We start from the raw sequence: 19346 nt of genomic DNA, 5'->3' as shown, positions 1-19346 counted from the left end.
TTCTCAGCATCTTGACCAAGCTCCTGGTTTGCTCCCTGAGTTTTTTCCTAAGGTGCCTTAATTGCAATCATCCTAAAAAAGGGATTGCCCATCTCCATTCAAGCTCCAGGACTGATACCTTTACCATCGTCTGTCAAACACCTTGTTCTTACAAGGCCGCCTGCCTGGCCTACCCACACTTCCTTCTTCAGGTCCAGCAATAGCTATTAACCCTTTTCTGTCAGCTGCTTTCTAGATCTGTGTTTTCGCAACTACCTTTAAATGGAAAACGAAGTCCTTTGAAGATATGTTGGTTGTTTCAAACACCTGTCCACATCCTAGTACATTCATTACGAGGCCTAATAGAGCTCTTTGGTTTTGTATCATATGTCTTAACTGTCAGAGTGGATTTATACATCTCAAGACAAGAACACACAGTATGTTGCAATTCAATATCCACCAGAAATAGAGAGCGTGCATTTCTACTGTTTTTTTCTTACAGAACAAAGCTGTGGAGGGCAAGAAATTTGTCTGGGCCTGCAGCATCAGGTGCCAATGATAAAGAATAAACAAAGGAATACGCAGAATAAAAATGGTCTCTCTAATTTATTCAATTTTTCATTGTTTCTACTGTAAACAACATTAAGTACAGTCTTTGGCAAGAAGTATAGTCTGCTGAGGGACTAGGAAGGAAAGAAACCAAATATGTCTGTGGGAAAGAGAGATGCAGGAATTGACAAGAGCTTGGTTATTCTTTCACATATTGAGCAATCTGAAATAGAGCTTTGAAGCACAAAGTTGCCTTGCTAAGCAACTAAGAAATTGAAAGGACTGAAATTCATAAGTGTTGATGAGACTATCTATCTTCTTTAAACTGTGTTATTTTGAGATCTCCTTTCTGTGTCAAAATAAAAAATAAGTATTATTTACTACAGAAATCTATGTCTGTTTTCACAGATGCATCCTAGTAATTTTAAATCCATTTTTCTATTTTACTCAGATTTATTCAGTTTTTGTTTTATATTTTTGATGTAGAGTTTTGCATGGAGAACAAAAAAGTATTTTCTACCCTGTATCAGATTTTGTCAATAGATAAAACTTAAGCATTTTCACTGATTTCAGTGCTTTGCTGAATTGAGATCATACCTTTAAAGGATCCTAACTACAGGGAAAACACTGTATTTCTTTTCACCACAGAAGGAACTTAAAAGCACACCTGCAACTTCGTGATAATGTCCATGTGTAAACTCTTACCACATGCTTACTGTGACAGAAAGCAATAAATGTTGACCTTTTTACAAACCAAAATGGTGGTAGATTAAAGATGCTAAAAGTCACTTGAAATAAGCTATCTATCTGGTGTTTTGCTGTGGAGTAAGGATTTGTTTGTGGCTAACAACTGCAGAAGAGCTCTTGTTTACATCTCTGTTTAATTCACAGTCGCTTGTGTGACCATGCCCTCTTTTGTAGAGCTAAAATGCTCTAAACGTACTGTTGCTATTTTAGAGGTCTAACTTTTCATTGGCGTATTCTGTCTCTGCAATAAATTTTCCTGTAGTGTATTACAGAGATGTAACTATACTAGAATTGGCCTGCCAGTAGGAAAAGCTTCTCTGTGCTAGGTCAAACAACTATACTAGCTAACTGGAAAAAAAAACAACTGGTAAAACACCTACCTATTATCCATCAAGTTGTAGACTTTGTTAACTTTTTATTAAGAGCTTTCCTTAATCTACACAGCTAACTTCAAAGCTAATAAAAATGAGCTCATGGAAAGCACACACAGATAAAGGGAACACTCCTTGAAACCATTTAAAGGCTGAGAGGCATTACAGGTCGCAGGATTCAGGGCTAATGCAAGGTGATCTCTCCCTTACTTTCTTTTGACCAATTTCCCCCAGAAGAGGATGTGATACTATTCTCACTCCAGTCTCACTAGCAGACCAGAAGACCCAAATAACCCTAGAGCTGCTGTTTTAATGTGTGGTTATAGAGAAAAGCATTTCTCAAATATGAAACAGTATAAGTGAAAGCTCCGTGGAAAATGTCTGCTGGGACACTTTCGCTGGGAAAGCTCGTTCTCTTTAAGAATACACTAGCTGAAATTGTTTTCTGCAGTTTATCTTTGCATCATTAATAAGTCCAAGATCATGGCAATCAAACTTCCATCCAGTCACTTTAATCTCCTTTAAATAATTCAGTGTGGTTAGTACCTGACTTAATTTGCAGACTAACAGTGATGCAGGCACCCAGTCTTGTTTGCTGCTGAAATCTACAGATACCAGCTTCTTGAGAGAGATCAGTGGCTGCATGAAGGAAAGCCAGCCATCGCTTGTCACACAATTCATTGCCAAGTCCAAGTGCTGAAGGTTCTGCAGGTGTTCTTTCTCAAAAAAGTTGCCTGTGAACACATATTTATTTATGTATTTATTTTTGCTTCAAGCCCTCACAAAGAGAATGGTTCCTGTTCAGGTTATTGAAGAATTGAGTCTTATTGAATTCAGCTGAAATTTTATGCTTAAAAAAATACCACTCTTAATAGAAAAAGACTTAAACCTGTGCTCGCATATCACTTTTTTTTCCTTACTTAAAACCCAAAATGTAAAATATAGCAGCCCAGATCACAATTTTTTTTTAATTTCTAGACTTTTCTTCTTTGTTAAAACTTAACCTGCTGTATGCTGCATACAACAGGATCCCCTTAACTACAGAGAGGTCACTAGCTTAAAAGGGTCTACGGACTGCTGCTCATGATCACTCACACAAAAGCATTGCAAGATCAGGCTCATGAAAATTCTCATTCATTTCGACATTTGATTTCTACTGTATCCTCAGAAGGGGTGCACGATGTGAATCCAAGGAGTTCTTACATCTCCCTGATCTTCAGCTATCCACCTTGATAAAAGTTAAACTAGTATTGGCCTTTTTTAAGTCTACTATTAACATATATTCCATAACAGACGTTATGTTAGTGGAAGATTTGATGTCAGAAGAGTCCACTTGTATTTCTGTCATGTTTATGGAGGAGATAATCAACCCATCAATCAGAAAAGATTCCCTCTCGAAATTCTTCACCAGGAATCTCCAGTTGCCTGCAGTTTTCCTTGCACTATTATGCAGTGAAAAATGGTCCTCGTTAAGTAGAAATGTGGGCATTATTTAGCTTATCTAATGAGAAATATATATCTCTGCTACCCAGACTTGATGCTCTTTCACTTACATTATTAAAAAGTTGCTGGGTTTGATGAACTGTTTTTGAGTTGTCTGGTTTTTGTCCTTCATCTTTTGCTCAACCACAGTACCTTTCCTTACCTAGAATTCTGACCTCCACATCAGCGAGGCTCCATTTCCGCAGCCCAAGTTTTGTCAGCTGTGGCATTGTTTCCAGTAGTTCTAACAATTTTGTTAGGCAAACCTTCACATCATCTCCCCAGGGAAGCATCAGCACTTTCATCCCAGGTAGGACACTTAAGCCATCAACTAAATGAAAATACGTTTAATATTTTTTTTGCTGTTGTTGTAACAGCTCACTGTAAAATCACTTTAAAAAGTCAAACCAAATCACATTTCAACAATGAGGAAATACTGGTAGGTTGAAAACTCCAAGACTGTTGCTTTGGTAGACAGATAATCGCATACAATATTCCTCACTTCTAAAAACTTCCCATTCACTGACAGGAAGTGGTTCAGGATACCAATTATATCCTACTTAAAAATAAAAGAGGAAAGAATTACTGAATTTCTGTCTGGATAAGTCTTAGAATTGAAGTTCATCCCCAATTTAATGATTTATCTAAAGAAATTGTCTGACTTACCAAGTCTGTGGATAGCATCTTTTCCTTTCTTTTCTAAGTAATTTTCCGACAAATCAAGTACATTCAGTTTTGGCAAATTACAAAGATTGTGAGCTACCAGAGGAAAAAAAGCTTGTTATACATGATTGCAATGCAGCATGACTTGTCTTCTATTGCATCTTTCTTAGCTTTTTAATGAATGGCAATACAAGATTTTTAAATGCCTCCAGGTTTTTCTTGCTTTTATGACGCCTCTCTGACGCAAACTGTGCTCTCTTGTTGTTACTTGTGTCTCCAGGAATTGATAAAGTAAAGGACCTGGCCAGCTGTAAGAGCTGGAGTAATGGTTCTGTATAACTTATACTCTGCTGGCTAAACAAATCTTCAGTGGTGATGAGACAACTTTAAGATGCCTTTGCAACACAGAAGCAGGGCAAAGCTGTCTGAATACATGGGAGATTCTTTAGTGGTTTAATCCCTGGAGACTTCAGCCTCCTGCATCACAAAGCTGACAAGTTGTTTTATTATGATATAAAAATGTATATTTTACAGGATCAGAGAATTCTGGAAGACTAGGATGAGATGGTACCTTAGAGTCTAAACATCTGTAATGGGGCAGGATACCGATAAGCCTAAACCATTCAAGATACATATTTATATATCTTGCTTTTTGAAATTTTCAATATTCTCTCAAAGTGCTATTTTACCTTCTTGGCTTTAGAAAGTTTCTTCCAATATCCAATCTAAATATTCTTTGATGCAAATTTAGCTACTTTCTTCTCCCAGTGGACAAAAAGAATGGTTGATTATCAGCTCTTTGTAGGAATGTTTAAACAGCATAAAAAATTTACCATATGTTTTTCAGACTTCTCTCTCAACCAAAACAAAACTAAACCATTCCTCATAAGTCACATTTTCTTCACCTCTACCTGTTCTTGGTGCTTTCTCTCGATTTCTCTATACCTTTCTTAATTATGATACTGAGGTTGGGCACAGATTTGTTGCTCAGGACTCACCAGCACGTTTTTTGCAATAGCATAGTATTTCCAGTCTTCCACAGAAGGACTCTGATTCTTTCTTGCTGCACAGGTAAATCTCCACTTTATATTACTGAAACTGATGTCTCTTTCCCAGCCACAGCCCTTTTCATCTGTCTATACTGAATTCCCTACCATTGTTCTTGGACCATCTCTTAAATGCATCCAATTTTATTTATGGTTTTGTATTCCAACAGGGCTTGTAAGTCTTCCAAGCTCAGTATCATCTGAAATTTTTATAAGTGTATCCTCCATTCTGCCATTTAAGCCATCAGTTAAAATATTGTTTAGAACAAGGATGGACTTAATTGATTTTACCAAAATGTTCTCTCAGTGTAACATTTGTGATAACTCTTTGAAAGTAATTTTTCAACCAATTGTGCACCCATTTTGTTTATATGTATTTCATTAGCTTATTGTTGAGGATGTTGTCTCAAATAGTGTTAAAAACCTCATTTGAATTATGATGGATCCAGACCTATCTTTCCACAATGCTATTATCCTGTTCCCTGGAAAGGTTTGATGTCATTTGTTCACACTTCCTTTTATGTCTATAATTTAAGTGCTTACAAAATGTTTATGTGGTATCTTGTCTGAGAATTTTTCTTGGTATCACAGTGAGGTTGGCTTATCTATGATCTCCTTGAAAAGATACTGCATTTTCCACTTTCCTGCCTCCACAAATTTTCAGAGGCCGTTGTCTATGGTTCAAGGATTCCTTCAGCTTGTTCCTTACATACTTAACTGTGAGTTTCCCTAAGTTCTACCAACCTGAGTTCATGTTTTTTAGTTGAATAATTTTTATTTATCTTTATTTACACTACTGTGTTAAAATTACTTGAGTAGGCACCTGATTGGAATGAATCTTTTTGGTAATGATTGAAACAAAAACAACTTTGAAAACTAGTTTTGCTTGCATCATCCATTATTTGCTTTGCTGTGTTTTTTTTTTTTTGTTTACAGAGCTATGCAATAGTTTGTCGTTCTCTTTTATATAACCTTTATGCTTAGGATTTATATAAAAGCTTTATATAAACATCCCTTACTGCATATTACATCTCTGCTAACTGAAACTCTTTGTGAGCCCACGTATTTCTGATTTTATCCTTATATGCTTTTTTCTTCTGTTATAGAATTATGTTTTGATTTTCAAAACACACATATTCAGTTTGTAAAGTTACTATTCTTACCTAGAATTTCCACAGCATCACTGGAGATACAGCAGTTGACTAGTTGGATTTCTTCAAGTTCACTTAGTTCATCAGAGACTGCTCTTACAATGCACGTTATGCCATCCCCAATGGCTGTCAAATGATTCATGTATAATAAGTGTAGCTTTCTCAAATTTCTGATACCTTCAGCTGTGAATGGAATGAAAAAAAGAACAAACAGGTCGTATTGTTAGGTCAACTGCTTTGATATCTTTATAATGTCTCAATCACAGCAAACAGCTAGACAGAATTAGATGTTTACTGCCTGGCATACTACAACTATCTATATTATGATGCCACAAAATATATAGAATCATAGAATGATTTAGGTTGGAAGGGACCTTAAAGATTTATGATGTTTTGTTTGAAAAAAAATGATAAACACAGCCTCCTGTTCAGCTACTGTATCATGGCATCAATATAAACTGCCCCTCAGCCCAGAGAAAGTAACTCATAGAAGATCAAATGGGATCTTCCTGTGGAACAAATCCAGGAGAAACCTTTTTTTTACCATGCCATCAAAGAGAGGACGGCTAGACATATGAATTGCCATCTCCATTTCAGTTACTGGGAAGTATGGCCCTAGCAAACATTATTCAAACTTTTCAACCTTGGTATCCAGTGACTGACCTTGCAGAAAGTCAGCAATAGGTCAGGGAAGGGAACTATATCACCTTTGCAACCTCCTGACTTGCAGTTCATGCAGATTAGCCAGTCCTGGGATCAGTATGTTAGATCTGTTTGACTACAGTATGCATTACTAACTTGAAAGGAGCAATCTAATACCTTGTGACAATCAGGATACAGAACATATCAAGGCTTCAATGCAAATCTATAAGAAATGACTTCTCTAAATTAAATGGTAGAGTTTTCAAGTCCTAATAGCGTACAAACTTCAGGCCAACATGTTACAACATTCATATTGTCAGCACTATATACTTGGTTATGGTGTAAAATAGGAGACAAAAATTACCAAATTTTTTTGCATCATCTTCATCCATACTTATGCGGTCAAGTACAAGCCCTTCAGCATTCACAAGTTTCTTTATTCCATCAATAAGTCCACCTGCCAAAAAAACACCCCATAGATGTATACAGCATGTTAATTTAATACAGGAACAAGTTCATTTTTAGAACAGATACACATCAGTGATATTAGGTTCTTGTGAAAAGTAAATAATAGTTTTGTGTGATAATATGAATGTTTAAAAGGGATGACCTAGGGAGAATATGACAGAGGTCTGCAAAATAATGAGTGCAAGGAAAAGGTTGTGTAGAGACTGACTGTTCGTTTTTTAATTCCAGTGCAAGAATGAGAGGCTGCCAATCGAAACTAGTCCAAAACAAACATTAAGGACATAGTCCTTCACACCCTTTGCCAAAGGATATAAGTTTACCTGGGTTCAAAGCAAAGACAGACAAGTACTAGCAGGACCCTTTGGGGAGGTCACTGAACAAACAAATCATAATCACAGGCAACTGGTCTGAGCCTAAAAAAGAGGCTGTGAGATTATTAAGAAGAAAGTATTATAGAGTCTTGCATTGTTGTTGCTCTTCCTTAGACATCCACTCACAGGTGCTATTGGAGACAATGAACCAAGGTAGATGGACCCTTCCTCTGAGTCAGTATGGATGTTGTTATTGTATTCTGGTGTTTTCTCCCTAATAATCTTAGCATATGTGTGCACACAGGAAAGTGAATTAATTAATATGTAGTTCCAGAATAATCTTGAGATTATATGTCATAGAATGATCGCAAAGTTCTCGTTAGGACTTCTGAGGTCATCTAGTTCAATTTCCTGCTCAAAGCAGGGCTGATTTTAAAGTCAGATGAGGTTGCTCATGGCTGTGTCCAGCCAAGTTTTGAAAATCTCCAAGGACAGGGACTAAATGACCTCCAGATCCCTGTTGCAATGTTTGATCACTGTCCTGGTAAAAAACATTTTATGTCCAGTTGCAACTTCCCTTGTTACAAACTTGAAATTGTCAACTCTCGCCCTTTAGTTGTGCACCTCTGGAAAGCTCCTTCTTTCTATAACACCCTTAAGGTAATGGCAGACCGCAATTAGTTTCCCCATGAACCTTTTCTTCTCCAGGCAAACCATGCCCAGTTCTCTCAGCTTCTCCTTGTGTATTAGGTGTACCAGCTCCCTAGCCACATTAGTGGCCCTCCATTGGACTCTAACCAGATTGCTAGTATCTCTTTTATACTGGGCAGCCAGAAACTGCACATAATACTCCAGATTTGGCCTCAAGAGAGCAGAATAGAAGGGAATAATCACTTCCCAGGGTATGCTGGTATTAACACAGCCCACTACGTGCTTAGTCTTTGTCACTAGAAGAGTACTTTGCTGACTCATGAGCACCTGCCTCTGAGATTTGGTACTATCAGTAGTTGTGTACATTTCTCAAGACAAGGTGCATTCATGGCTAGCTTGAATGATGAAAAGCTCAGAGCACAGTGCAGCAGCAGATGCACCCATCCTCCACTAGTGCCCTGGTCTAACAATGACCTTCAACAAAGCGTCGAAGGATCCCATATGTGTGCGTTTCACAGCATAACGAAATACATGTCCCTCATCCTAATTGCAGAATCCTTCACCTCAGGCACGTCTGGAGCATACTACACTATAGTTACTACACTCTTTATTATGCCATTGTAATTTTCAAAGAAAACAATTACTCAAGATAGAACCATCCATTTAATTAATTATGGGAATGACTTATGAAAAGTTACTGCAGGTCTTCCATCATATTAGATATTAACCTCAGAACTAGACTTCTTTCAAAAAAATGCTTACCCAGAAATTATGACAGAGATGTACGAAGCAATGAGGGAAAATTTCTGTCCAATGATTAGGCTACAACACTCTTATTTGGCTGCTGAACACATTGGCATGTTGCGAGAACTAAGTTAAAGTGATGGTATGCTGTATCCCATGGCACTTACAGAGTTTAGCTAGCCTATAGATGTTATGTCATTTACTGTGAATTATTTGCACCAGAGTTGTAAAATTTCTTCTCCCATCTAGTATCTTACTAAAAAACAGATTTTTTAATATATTGTGTACCAAGAACCAAGGATATGATGGAATGACAACTTACACGAATTCAAAGGCCTTTGTGTAGCAAGAACCAAGAATATAAAGAAATGGCAACTTACAGGAATTCAAAGGCCAGACCTGACTTACACAACTAAATAACATAAGTAAATTTACATAACTGCAGTCACTTTCACCATGAATATAGAATTGCATTCTTGCAACATAACATTTCTTAAACTGATCAAAACCAGGCATCTTCCATATACAAGGCAGCCACGAGCCCCTTTGTTTTACCTTCTCATCCACATTTACCTAAAAGATCTCATTTAGTGCCAGTAATACTGTACCTTCTAGATTTTCACTTTGCAGATCTCTTATATGTAAGGTTTTCAGCTTTGTCATGGCTGTGATCTGTTGCTCATCTTCCACAGTAAGAGGAGTGGACTCCACAGTAAGATCTTGTAGGTTTTTACAGGTTTCAAGGACTTCTTTCAATGTTCCTGTGATACCAGCACTGTTGCTGATGTGCAGCTTGAGGCTTTCAGCAGAGCAACATATTTTACCCAGATATTTAATATCACGTTTCTTTAACTTGTTGAAATCTTGCAGTGTAATTTCTAAAGATCTGAGACTCTGGTTCCAGTTGAAGAATAAGGAGACAGCCTTTTCAGGAATGTAAGTTTTAAGTGAACTAATTTGAAGATCTTCCACATTCCCATGGTCTATTTCCTTATTTGATGAGTAATTTCCAAAAAAATCTAACTTAATGAGTCCTAGTACACTAAGACAATTTGGTAAGTATCTAAAAAAATCAGAGAAATAAGTTGGGATATTTTGAGTATTAATGAAAATACTTTTATCATAAAAAAACTCTTCAAAATCTCTGCTCAAGGCTGATTTTGAAGAACTTTCATAAAAGAAATTAATGACACACTCCGCAAAAATATCCTTATCAGTTCTTTTTAAATCTTCCTTTTCTGTTATATTTTCTGATTTTTTTGTGTATTCTCTTTCCAAAGCCAGATTCTTTTCAGAAATATCTCTGTGCTGATCAACTCTTTTCAGTAAGTCCAAAATTATTCTAGTGGCATCTAGAGAGGATCCGCAAGTGTAGAGGAGCAAGTTGAAATAAGTATTAGTAATATCGGAAATAGTATTAATTTTCTGTAGATAACTATACCCTTTCTTCACCTCTGCTTCTTGGGAGGATGTCAGTAGTTCGCAAAGTTTTCTGCCTGCAGTGTATTCCTGAAATGATTTATGAAAGAATCTATATGTTGGCTTTAGTCTTTGAGCTGTGTATTTATTGAGAAGACCTGAAGCTAGCAGGACTTCTTCTTTTACGTCAGCTAAATCCTCAGACTGAAAATCAAATCTTTGATCAAATATTCCATCTAAAGCTAAGTCTCCACAATGACTTATGCTCAGCATAATATGATTTTCTGTTATTTCTTTTGTTTTGTATCTGTTTTTCTCCACCATCAAGTCATACAAAGTAGAGAAAAGTAGAGTCTGGGTGCTTGGATGAAAATTACTTTCACCCATTTGGATGGCACAAGCAATGATGACAAAGAGTGGTGTCTTCATAAGGTTCTTCATGGAAGTGGCCTCTGTAAGCTGGTTTAACAGGCCATCAGCCAGCTTATTTGTCAAGACATTTTTAATGAGCTTCTTGCAACTCTCCTCCGATAGGTCTCCTACTTCAGCAATCAATGACCCAAACTGTCTGATTTTATGGATAGACTCAGTCCTGGTAGCAATAATAACCACGTTCTTGAATTTGTGGTTTTCTTTAATCATTGCTTCTATCTCTGGACAGTTTGGGGGTTTGAATTCATCGTACCCATCTAACAGAAAAAGAACCCTTTGTCTTTGTGCTAGCAGCATTTTCATGAAATCTTGTTTGCAGATGGGGTATTGTTCAAAAAGAAGCTGATCACAGACAGTCTCATAAATTCCACCTCTTGTGCTAGTCAGGCTGATAAAGAAAACAAATTGGAATTTTTTCAAAGCAGAGCAATTTTCAGAAGCCCAGAGTACCGCAATTCTTTTTAGAAGAGTTGTTTTTCCTTTGCCAGCTTCTCCTTCTATAATGCAGGGATTTTTCAATTCCTCCAGCAGGACATTTAGCGTCAGCTGCCCTTTCCTGCTATTATGTATATCTTTTTTCCACAGCAAGATGTCGGTATAGGCAGTTCCCAAATCAAAAATTATGTCAATATCGCTACCCAGAGGATGATATTTTTGAAAAGCTGAAGATAGATACACATACTTTAAATCCTGAATCAAGTCATTTAATTTATCTTGTTCCACTTGCCTGGTAGTACCTAAGGCAAACACATCACGTATCAGTGAATTAAATAGTCAATGAGTTTGACGATTAAAATTTCATGACTTTTGGAAGAACTGCCTGAATGTACTTGCTAAATCAATGAAACAGCAGTAAAGAAGAGGCATGAGATGTATTTATTGTCCACTGTCTAGGTGAGACTAAATTGATAAGGGCTGTAGTTACTCCTTGTGCAGGAGATTCATGTAGTCTGCAGATATCAATCTGGCTCCACTTAATTCCTTATATGAGGACCTTTTGGACTTATCCTATTCATGCATTGGATTCCAAAAATGCAAGCTTGCACGCAAGCATAGGAAAGTTTATATGTGCAAATGCATGATGAGAGTATGAGTTTTTTATGTAATAAGGTTTTAATATGGAAAGGCAGCATTTATATACACATGAAAGGTATTAGAGTATTAAGAGAGAGATTTGTAAATCAGTAACAGTTTTTGACAGTTGGACCAAATGAACTTTTAATCCAGTTCATTTTTTAAACTATGTCATTTGCATTTTTGTTACTTTGGGTTAGTCTAAGAGTTGCTTTCATACGGTTTGGAGGCAAGCTTATTTGAACCTTCAATCATACACATAATAAAACGTAGTAACGTCTAGGAAGTCTGAAGCTTACAGAAACCCAGCTTCTAAAGGGAGTCCTGGAAGGTTTGTATGCACTGCTTTTTAAAGCGCATTTATGTAGACTAAGGGACAGGGCTGAGTCAGACATGTATTTCAAGATCAGACTTTTGAAGCAGGTGGACTAAGGAAACACGGTCCCACAAACTGAAGGAAATCGGGGAAAGCTATTTTAGGGAAATGCTTCGTTACTGAAGGTGTATGCGTTACATTCATACAGTAAGTCCTTTAACAACACAACAAACTTGCAGCCTGTGCACAAGTAGTTTCAGTCACAGGGAAGAGGTTTATATTTGAAAAACTCATTACATATCCCCATTAAATTTTATATAATTTTGTCCATAGAACTGATCTAATTCAGTGTTCAGCTCGCCCACAACTCACTTATCATAAACAAGTGATGGGATGCGTTTAATCGCCTGAACTTCAGCTACCTGATCACAGATGATTTTCACCCTTTCAGAGTTTTTCACTGGATTTGGGTTTCCCCTCTTTTTTGTGTCTTAACGTTTGTAAAATTTCTTAGTGTTCGCTGTCTTCCTCTCTCAGATTAAACAATTTAGACCGTACAGATTGAATTAGAATTTACTTAAACCACAGAATTATAAGACTGTCATAAAAATGAGTGCACCGCAAGTTTTTCATGTGTTTTTTTTTTTCTGTTATAATTGAGCTCCTGACTAGAAGACAAAAATATAACCATTAATACTTACAATATCCTTGCAGGTCATGAAAGAGAAAAGGGTTGTGTTTCTCAAGTGACTTAACCAAAATATTGCAGGCTTCTGAACCCTTATTCAAAATCATGTAAATCATCATTCTTGAGGCTTCTTGTTCAACCCTTTCACAGGCAATGGTATTCACTTCCTCATAAGACATGACATTGCAGGCCAAAAGGTCGTCTGCTATTTGCTTGACAGTGATCATTCCCATTCTTTGAATGAGATGTACTCTGTTGCTTTCTATAAATTCCACTGAGAAGAGAGAATTCAGTTTCTTAGAATAAGTCTAGCTCATACAGTAGCTGACACATAAACTGTCCTTCAGTACTGAATGCACGCTTTTGTGGTGCACTGAGTGGCTAATATCTGCACAGGTACAAACAGTACTCTGGAAATGGTGAGATCTTAGTAGGAACGTAGAAAAGTTTGTAAAAGTTTCTGTGAATGGATAGAAGGTTTCTGGTAAAAAAAGGTGCAGTGCAGAATGTATCAGTATGGGTATGAAGGTAATATGCCTGAGATGTTGGCTGGCATCACAGAAACATATTAAAAGTTTCAATGGGAATTGCTTTTGAAAATTATATTATTTACTAATATGTCTAAATATGGTTTCATATTTCTGGATCTGCATTACAAGACCTTGGCAAGTTCATGTAGGTCATGACAAATATAATCTGATTCTCCAAACACAACACGTATGAAGTACTTAGACGTTATTGCAGTCATTTTAAGACTAAAACAGTCAAACGAGTTACATTTAATGCTCAAGCTCGTAGGCAGTCCTGAACACATGGCAGGATGAAAACATCCCCAAACAGGCTTCTGTGCTTTGTGATTGGGATGGCTAAGAATCAGTGTCAGGGCATGCAAGCAGCCCTAATAAGAAGGACTGTATATCTGTGATATTTATCTGTGTGCAGCTTGGAGAAAGGCACAGATTCTCAGCTCCCAAGCTAGCCAAGAATATCTGGCCAAAATTATTTTTTAATAGCCAGTTGAAGGTAGGTAACAGCATTGTAGAGGCAGTAAGGAGATAAAAGAAAGATGTTATAGGAATGAGGTGGGGCTCTGCCCTGATGCTAGTAAATTGGAATCATTAGGGACAGCCCCATTTCAGTTGGGCAGCTCTGTTCTCTTTCCTTCCACAAAATCTAGGAGAGGTCTGAGACATAATAGTAATAACGAGGGTAGTCATGGGAATGTCTTTTGTGGGAAGATGTGTATGTGCCACAAATAGTTCCCCAGAAAGAGCTGCATTTTGAGAATTTTCCATTTTTTGCAAATTTGCAATTTCATCATGTGAAATTTTAAACTAAATATTGGGGACATTGATTAACCTGCACTTGTCAACATAAAACAGGACTGTCATTCCTCTAAGTTTTTTAGAGGTTGAATACTACAGTAAACAAGGCTTTTTCAGGGATAATTTATAAAACTAAAGCTTCTGTATAATTGTGGGGGAATGAGAGAAGGTGGTCTTTACAAGTCTGACATTATCTGCAATATTTTGGAATAAACCGTAGAAATTATTATAAAATAGCTAACATGAGAAATACCCAGTTCAGAAAAATATTTTATCAGAAAAAATCATTAATGCAAAATTTTCAATCTGTAACATAGTGAAATAGAGATTTTTTTAATAAAAATTCTCTGTAAAGGCTACCTTTAAAAAGTGTTTTAGAGCAAGACGTTTTACAACGTTAATAAATAGACATATTATATAACTAGAACGTAAATACAGCAATTATAATGCATTGTTTTTTGAAAAGACATTTTATTTTTAAGGTTATTTGTTTTCTTAATTACTACTTACATCTAACATTAAATACAAAGAAACTGCAGTTTATAAATCTTACTTGTTCAGGCTGAAAGTTTCAATGCTTGAACTGTGGAACGGGGAATCTCATACCCAGACTGAAAAATAAAACAAATCAAAAGATTGAATACTCAAGACATTACTGGCATTCTCCTAGACCAGAAAAAAATTACCGTTCATGAAATGATGATACGAAACTAGTCAGATATAACAATATTTTCTCTCAGCAAATTGACTGCAACTACTTTGATTTGATATCTTATAGATATATTTGATAACTTTAAAGCATGTTTCAAATCAATAAGCAGGCAATATTGATTTAAGCACCTGATTTTAATCTTCTGTGCTTTAATTCCTAAGAAACAGATCATTCTCATAGACAAGCATAATCATTAAAATATAACCTTTAAAGTAAATTTGGTCATTATTTTTCACAGCCAGAAAGATACAGTTCATTTTTCACATTGTTTCAGTTCATGTTTCATATTGTTTCAGTTCATGTTTCACATAGTTTCATAGTGTAATATATATATGAAGATTCTTATTTTTCAGATTTTTATCATTAAGGATAGTAAATGAGACATAACGTCACTTATTTGTTTTTACTTTGAATGACACCAAGATACATTTGGATGAAATGGCAATTAAGGTAATAGCATACAAACCCAACATTTAAATTAATGTATTCATTACATAAAACTAAATAAAGATACCTTAAATAAAATTAATGTTAATAGATACAACTGAGAAAATAAAGTACCTTTGTGATAACATGTAGCAGGTCAAATTAAAGGTCCGTCTAGCTCAGTATCCCATCTCCAGCAGTGCCTTCTGTACGGTTTTACGGCTGCATGGTTTTACTGCTTTATGGATGGCCACAGTGCCACAATAATGATGTTCTCTCTTTCATTCTCCATTTGCTGACACTTCCTTCCATTTGCTTTCACTGAGTGTTAAGCAGATATTTTCATAGAGATATCAATTTTAAACCTCAGCTCTCATTTGTAAATGCTAATCACCATCCTCAAGTAGGCAAAACCACGATTTTTAAGAATAACTTAACAATAAACTGAATAAAAAATACTGTTTGCTTAGACAAGCTTTTTTTTTTTTTTTAAAATCCTTAAAATACTCAAATATCAAGTGTAGAAGCATGGTCTATTGACATTAACCCTCTCTAAGCCAAAACTTAAATATTCTGAAGCTTATAGAATCTACAATAGTTTCCAGTATTAACAGCTTTACTTTGTAATAATCTCATACTTTGTAGCACACTAAATGGTATGTTAATAGTTAGTAGTAATTAATAATAATTGCTAGTATACTAGATTATTACTTAGCTGTAAATTCTGGAAAACTATTCTCGCTTTACAGTGCTGAAAGATCAATTTGAACTTGCTCCTGTAGAAAGTATCACCTTAAATACTACAACTTTTCTAATAGTTTTTCTAAGCAAATGTCACACAGGCTTTTATTATTTTTTTTGTTTAAAGCAATATTTAAAATAAGTAGATACTAATTCCCCACTGCAAAAGGCATGTAAGATTTCTTAAGAGAAAAAAAATTATAGCAAAATGAAGTTAAAACATCTCTGAATTTTCTTCTTTACAAATATTCAAGAAGTAAGGTAGTGGTAAGAAAGAAAGCAGTTTACTCACATCAGCGTGCTCTTAAATTAAAAAGACTCAGTAAGAAGCAAAGTGTCATAGTGCTTGTCAAAAACTGACTCCACGTTATCTGTAGGTTCCTTCTCTGTAAGGTTCCTCCTTGTACAATTACTTAATATCTTGTTTGCTTAAAGAGTATGTTGTGCAATACCTTTCTGTTGCCAGAAACATTTGAAATTCTTTCTTGATGGAAAGCGAGTTCCAGTTCATAACTATTTGAAATTTTATGATTCAGCAGTTATCAAAAACCTAGCCTTCAGTCCAGGGTCAATGGTCAAGTTAGTAAATGTTTCTACTACCAGTAGAAATGAGTGTATCCATGCTGCATTTACTTCATCCACTCTTTAATGGTTTCATTAAAAGATAGTAACTTTAATTCACAAGTGAGATGTTCATTGTGGGACTCTGTGATACCTAGACATGGAGTCTTGCTGTTCCAAGAAGCCAGGGCTCAGGGCTTTCCTCACTAATTAGAGCAGCACTGACTCAAGCAACTAGATTTAGCGAGGCAGGGCCAAAGAGAGGGTCTAACAATGCCAGATGCAAATGCAAAAGCCATTTTAAAGTGGGTGATTTAGGAATAAAGCTCCCCAACAGCTCTGCCTACTTCCCCTGTCACGGCAGTCAGCTCCAGACTTCCCCCAAGAAATCGGAAGATGACTCAACATCAATGATTCTGGCTTCCTTTTCACACAGTAAGTATTACAAAATGTTCCAGTAAATTCACATTCTGCATGATTCTTGTACTTCTAAAATTAAAATTAAACAGGAGCCCTTCCTAAGGTAACCATTTGCAGATAGACTGTATTTGTGGTTGTCCAAAAAGGCATTTATATGCAGCACAGCTTTCTACAGCCTTTTAAAATACTTCCTTCCCCTTTTTCCTTCCCCTGACTACTATACTGGCTAACTAAGGCAGAACGCAAGCAAATTGTCCCACTGGTGGCAGGAGTGAAGCCAGCGCTTGCAAACAGTTAAGATACATGGACGGGTGGTTATGTGCAAACAGCTACAAGACAACCTAAACTTCAGCAGACCAACTGCAGCAATTTATAATTGCTCCCATTTTTACATGTAGCCTGGGCCTTAATCAATGAAGGTCATTTCTAAAGCGCACAGAAAAGGAAAATGCATAAAATGCTGAGAAATCCAGTAGCAGCATCTGGGCGAAACAGGTTACTCAACTGGTTTTCAACACTTTTATTCTTTTTTTCTTTCAGAATCCCACCCTGAACTGAAACCCTGGACGAGGTCTGACCTGGCAAAAGTAGTGTTAGAGTGCCCTCCGCTGGCACAGCCCACGCAGGGGACAACCAACAGGTTCAGACACTTGCAGAGTCTGAAGGGGAAGGAAAGGGGGCTGAAAGGAGGGGGAAGGACAGCTAAAATCTTAAGATTTGAGCAAATGCTGAGAAAAATCCAGAGTGCCTGGATCAAGTGTGTTTCTTGATCCTTCACTGCCCTTGTATGACATGGCATCAGGAGGAGCAACTCTTGAAAATCTACTCACTGTTCTCGTTTCAGGTAAGCATGCTCAGCATGTCTTTCCTCTGTCTCCTTCAGTGTCTCTTCTATGTGAAATTCCATTTGGATCTCAGCTGGTCAAAAGGTCCCAAGGAAAAGAAAAAATGCTACTATCAAAATCATGTTTAAAAAGAAGAAAGTGAATGATAATGAATGTCTTTATAAATAGTCTATTGAAAGCAGAGAAATAGAATTACTTACTTGCCGGTGTTCACACAGAGATCATAGTCAGAAACACAAATAATAAGAAAATATGGAAAATATTTCCAAATAGCGAACAAGGTCTCTTCTTTGCTAGGCATGCTCAGCAGTGTCACAAAATTGTCTTCTGCTTCACATCAACCTATGTGTATTTTAGTTGTACTTAGAAAATCATACAGCACACATTGCACATACAGCGTACATTGGGGCCAGTGCATGAAGCCGTGAAATGAGGAGGGAGAGAAAGAACTAGTCACCCAGCCTACCATGCACTCTCACTTGTTTATGCTCCTATTTGGCACATTAATAAAATGTTGCATTTGTGACTCGTTATTTCATAACATTCTGTCATTAATTATTATTGTCCCAAGCTTCCTCCTCAAAGCTGATGCAGTGTGATACCTCATCTCTTTCTCTTTTGTCTCCTCCCACCCTGTAATGGTGCCCTGAGAGCTATTCCTCACATTTATCAAGAGGTACACTACTTTTGTCCCATGCAGATCCAAGTCTTGTTCTAGCAGCATATCTTGCTGGTGTTGTTAGGTGGCATGTACCAAAATCCTGAAAGGTTTTGAGACCTGACTTCAATAAGTTAGAATTACAATGAGGCAAATGACAGGTTTGTCTTAAGTGCTAGCTATTCCTTGACATGGCATTCTGTGTTGTCATCCCTTTATGTAGTTAACTAAAAGGAAAAAGGAATAAAAACAAGCAAACAAACAAACAAAACACCTGCAAACAAAGAAAAAAGCGTAAAGGAGCCTAGGCTCTACAGAAGGATCTGGACAGGCTGGAGCAATGGGCCGAGGCCAACGGCATGAAGTTCAAGAAGGCCAAGTGCCGGGTCCTGCGCTTGGGTCACAACAACCCCATGCAGTGATAACAAGCTCGGGGAAGGGTGGCTGCAAAGCTGCCTGGTGGAAAAGGACCTGGGGGTGTTGGTCGAGAGCTGGCTGAATATGAGCCAGCAGTGTGCCCAGGCGGCCAAAAAGGCCAACAGCATTCTGGCTTGTATCAGAAATAGTGTGGCCAGCAGGACTAGGGAAGTGGTGCTTAGGGACATGGTTTAGTGATGGACTTGGCAGTGCTAGATTAATGGTTGGACTCAATTATCTTATGGGTCTTTTCCAACCTTAATGATTCTATGGTTTCATGATTCTAAATTTGTCCAAAACCAGATGTGTCTGGCATCCTACGGAGGACACAGCTTCCGGAAGCATCCAAGATATCCCAGCAACAAGAGGGAACAGCACAATCATAACAGTGTAGGTAAATATAATCATAGAATATCTTGAGTTGGAAGGGACCCATAAGGATGATTGAGCTCAACTCTCTCCTCCTCCCAGGACTACCTACAGATAAACCATATGACTAAGAGCATCA

General features: G+C 37.0%; 1 protein-coding gene across 4 annotated transcripts; it reads right to left on the bottom strand.

Annotated features, from left to right (window-relative positions):
* Window positions 1-567: 567 nt before the first annotated feature.
* Window positions 568-16327, bottom strand: NLRC4 (NLR family CARD domain containing 4). 4 transcript variants are annotated; one of them, XM_074579881.1, is made up of 10 exons: window positions 16230-16327; window positions 15332-15517; window positions 14612-14669; window positions 12747-13007; window positions 9413-11392; window positions 6995-7087; window positions 6001-6171; window positions 3795-3887; window positions 3292-3459; window positions 569-2380 (listed from the first exon to the last, which is right to left on the bottom strand). In XM_074579881.1, coding segments are annotated over exons 3-10 (3084 nt in total). In that variant the 5' UTR covers window positions 14613-14669; window positions 15332-15517; window positions 16230-16327; the 3' UTR covers window positions 569-2063. The 4 variants fall into 4 exon arrangements, with proteins under 4 accessions (XP_074435985.1, XP_074435982.1, XP_074435983.1 ...); XM_074579884.1 differs by lacking the exon at window positions 9413-11392 and having other exon boundaries at window positions 568-2380; XM_074579882.1 differs by lacking the exon at window positions 3795-3887.
* Window positions 16328-19346: the final 3019 nt, after the last annotated feature.

The sequence above is a fragment of the Larus michahellis genome, chromosome 3 (assembly GCF_964199755.1).
Source record: "Larus michahellis chromosome 3, bLarMic1.1, whole genome shotgun sequence".
Taxonomy (NCBI): Eukaryota; Metazoa; Chordata; class Aves; order Charadriiformes; family Laridae; genus Larus; species Larus michahellis.
Note: the sequence above shows the minus strand (reverse complement) of the source record. Positions and strands in the feature narration are given on the sequence as shown.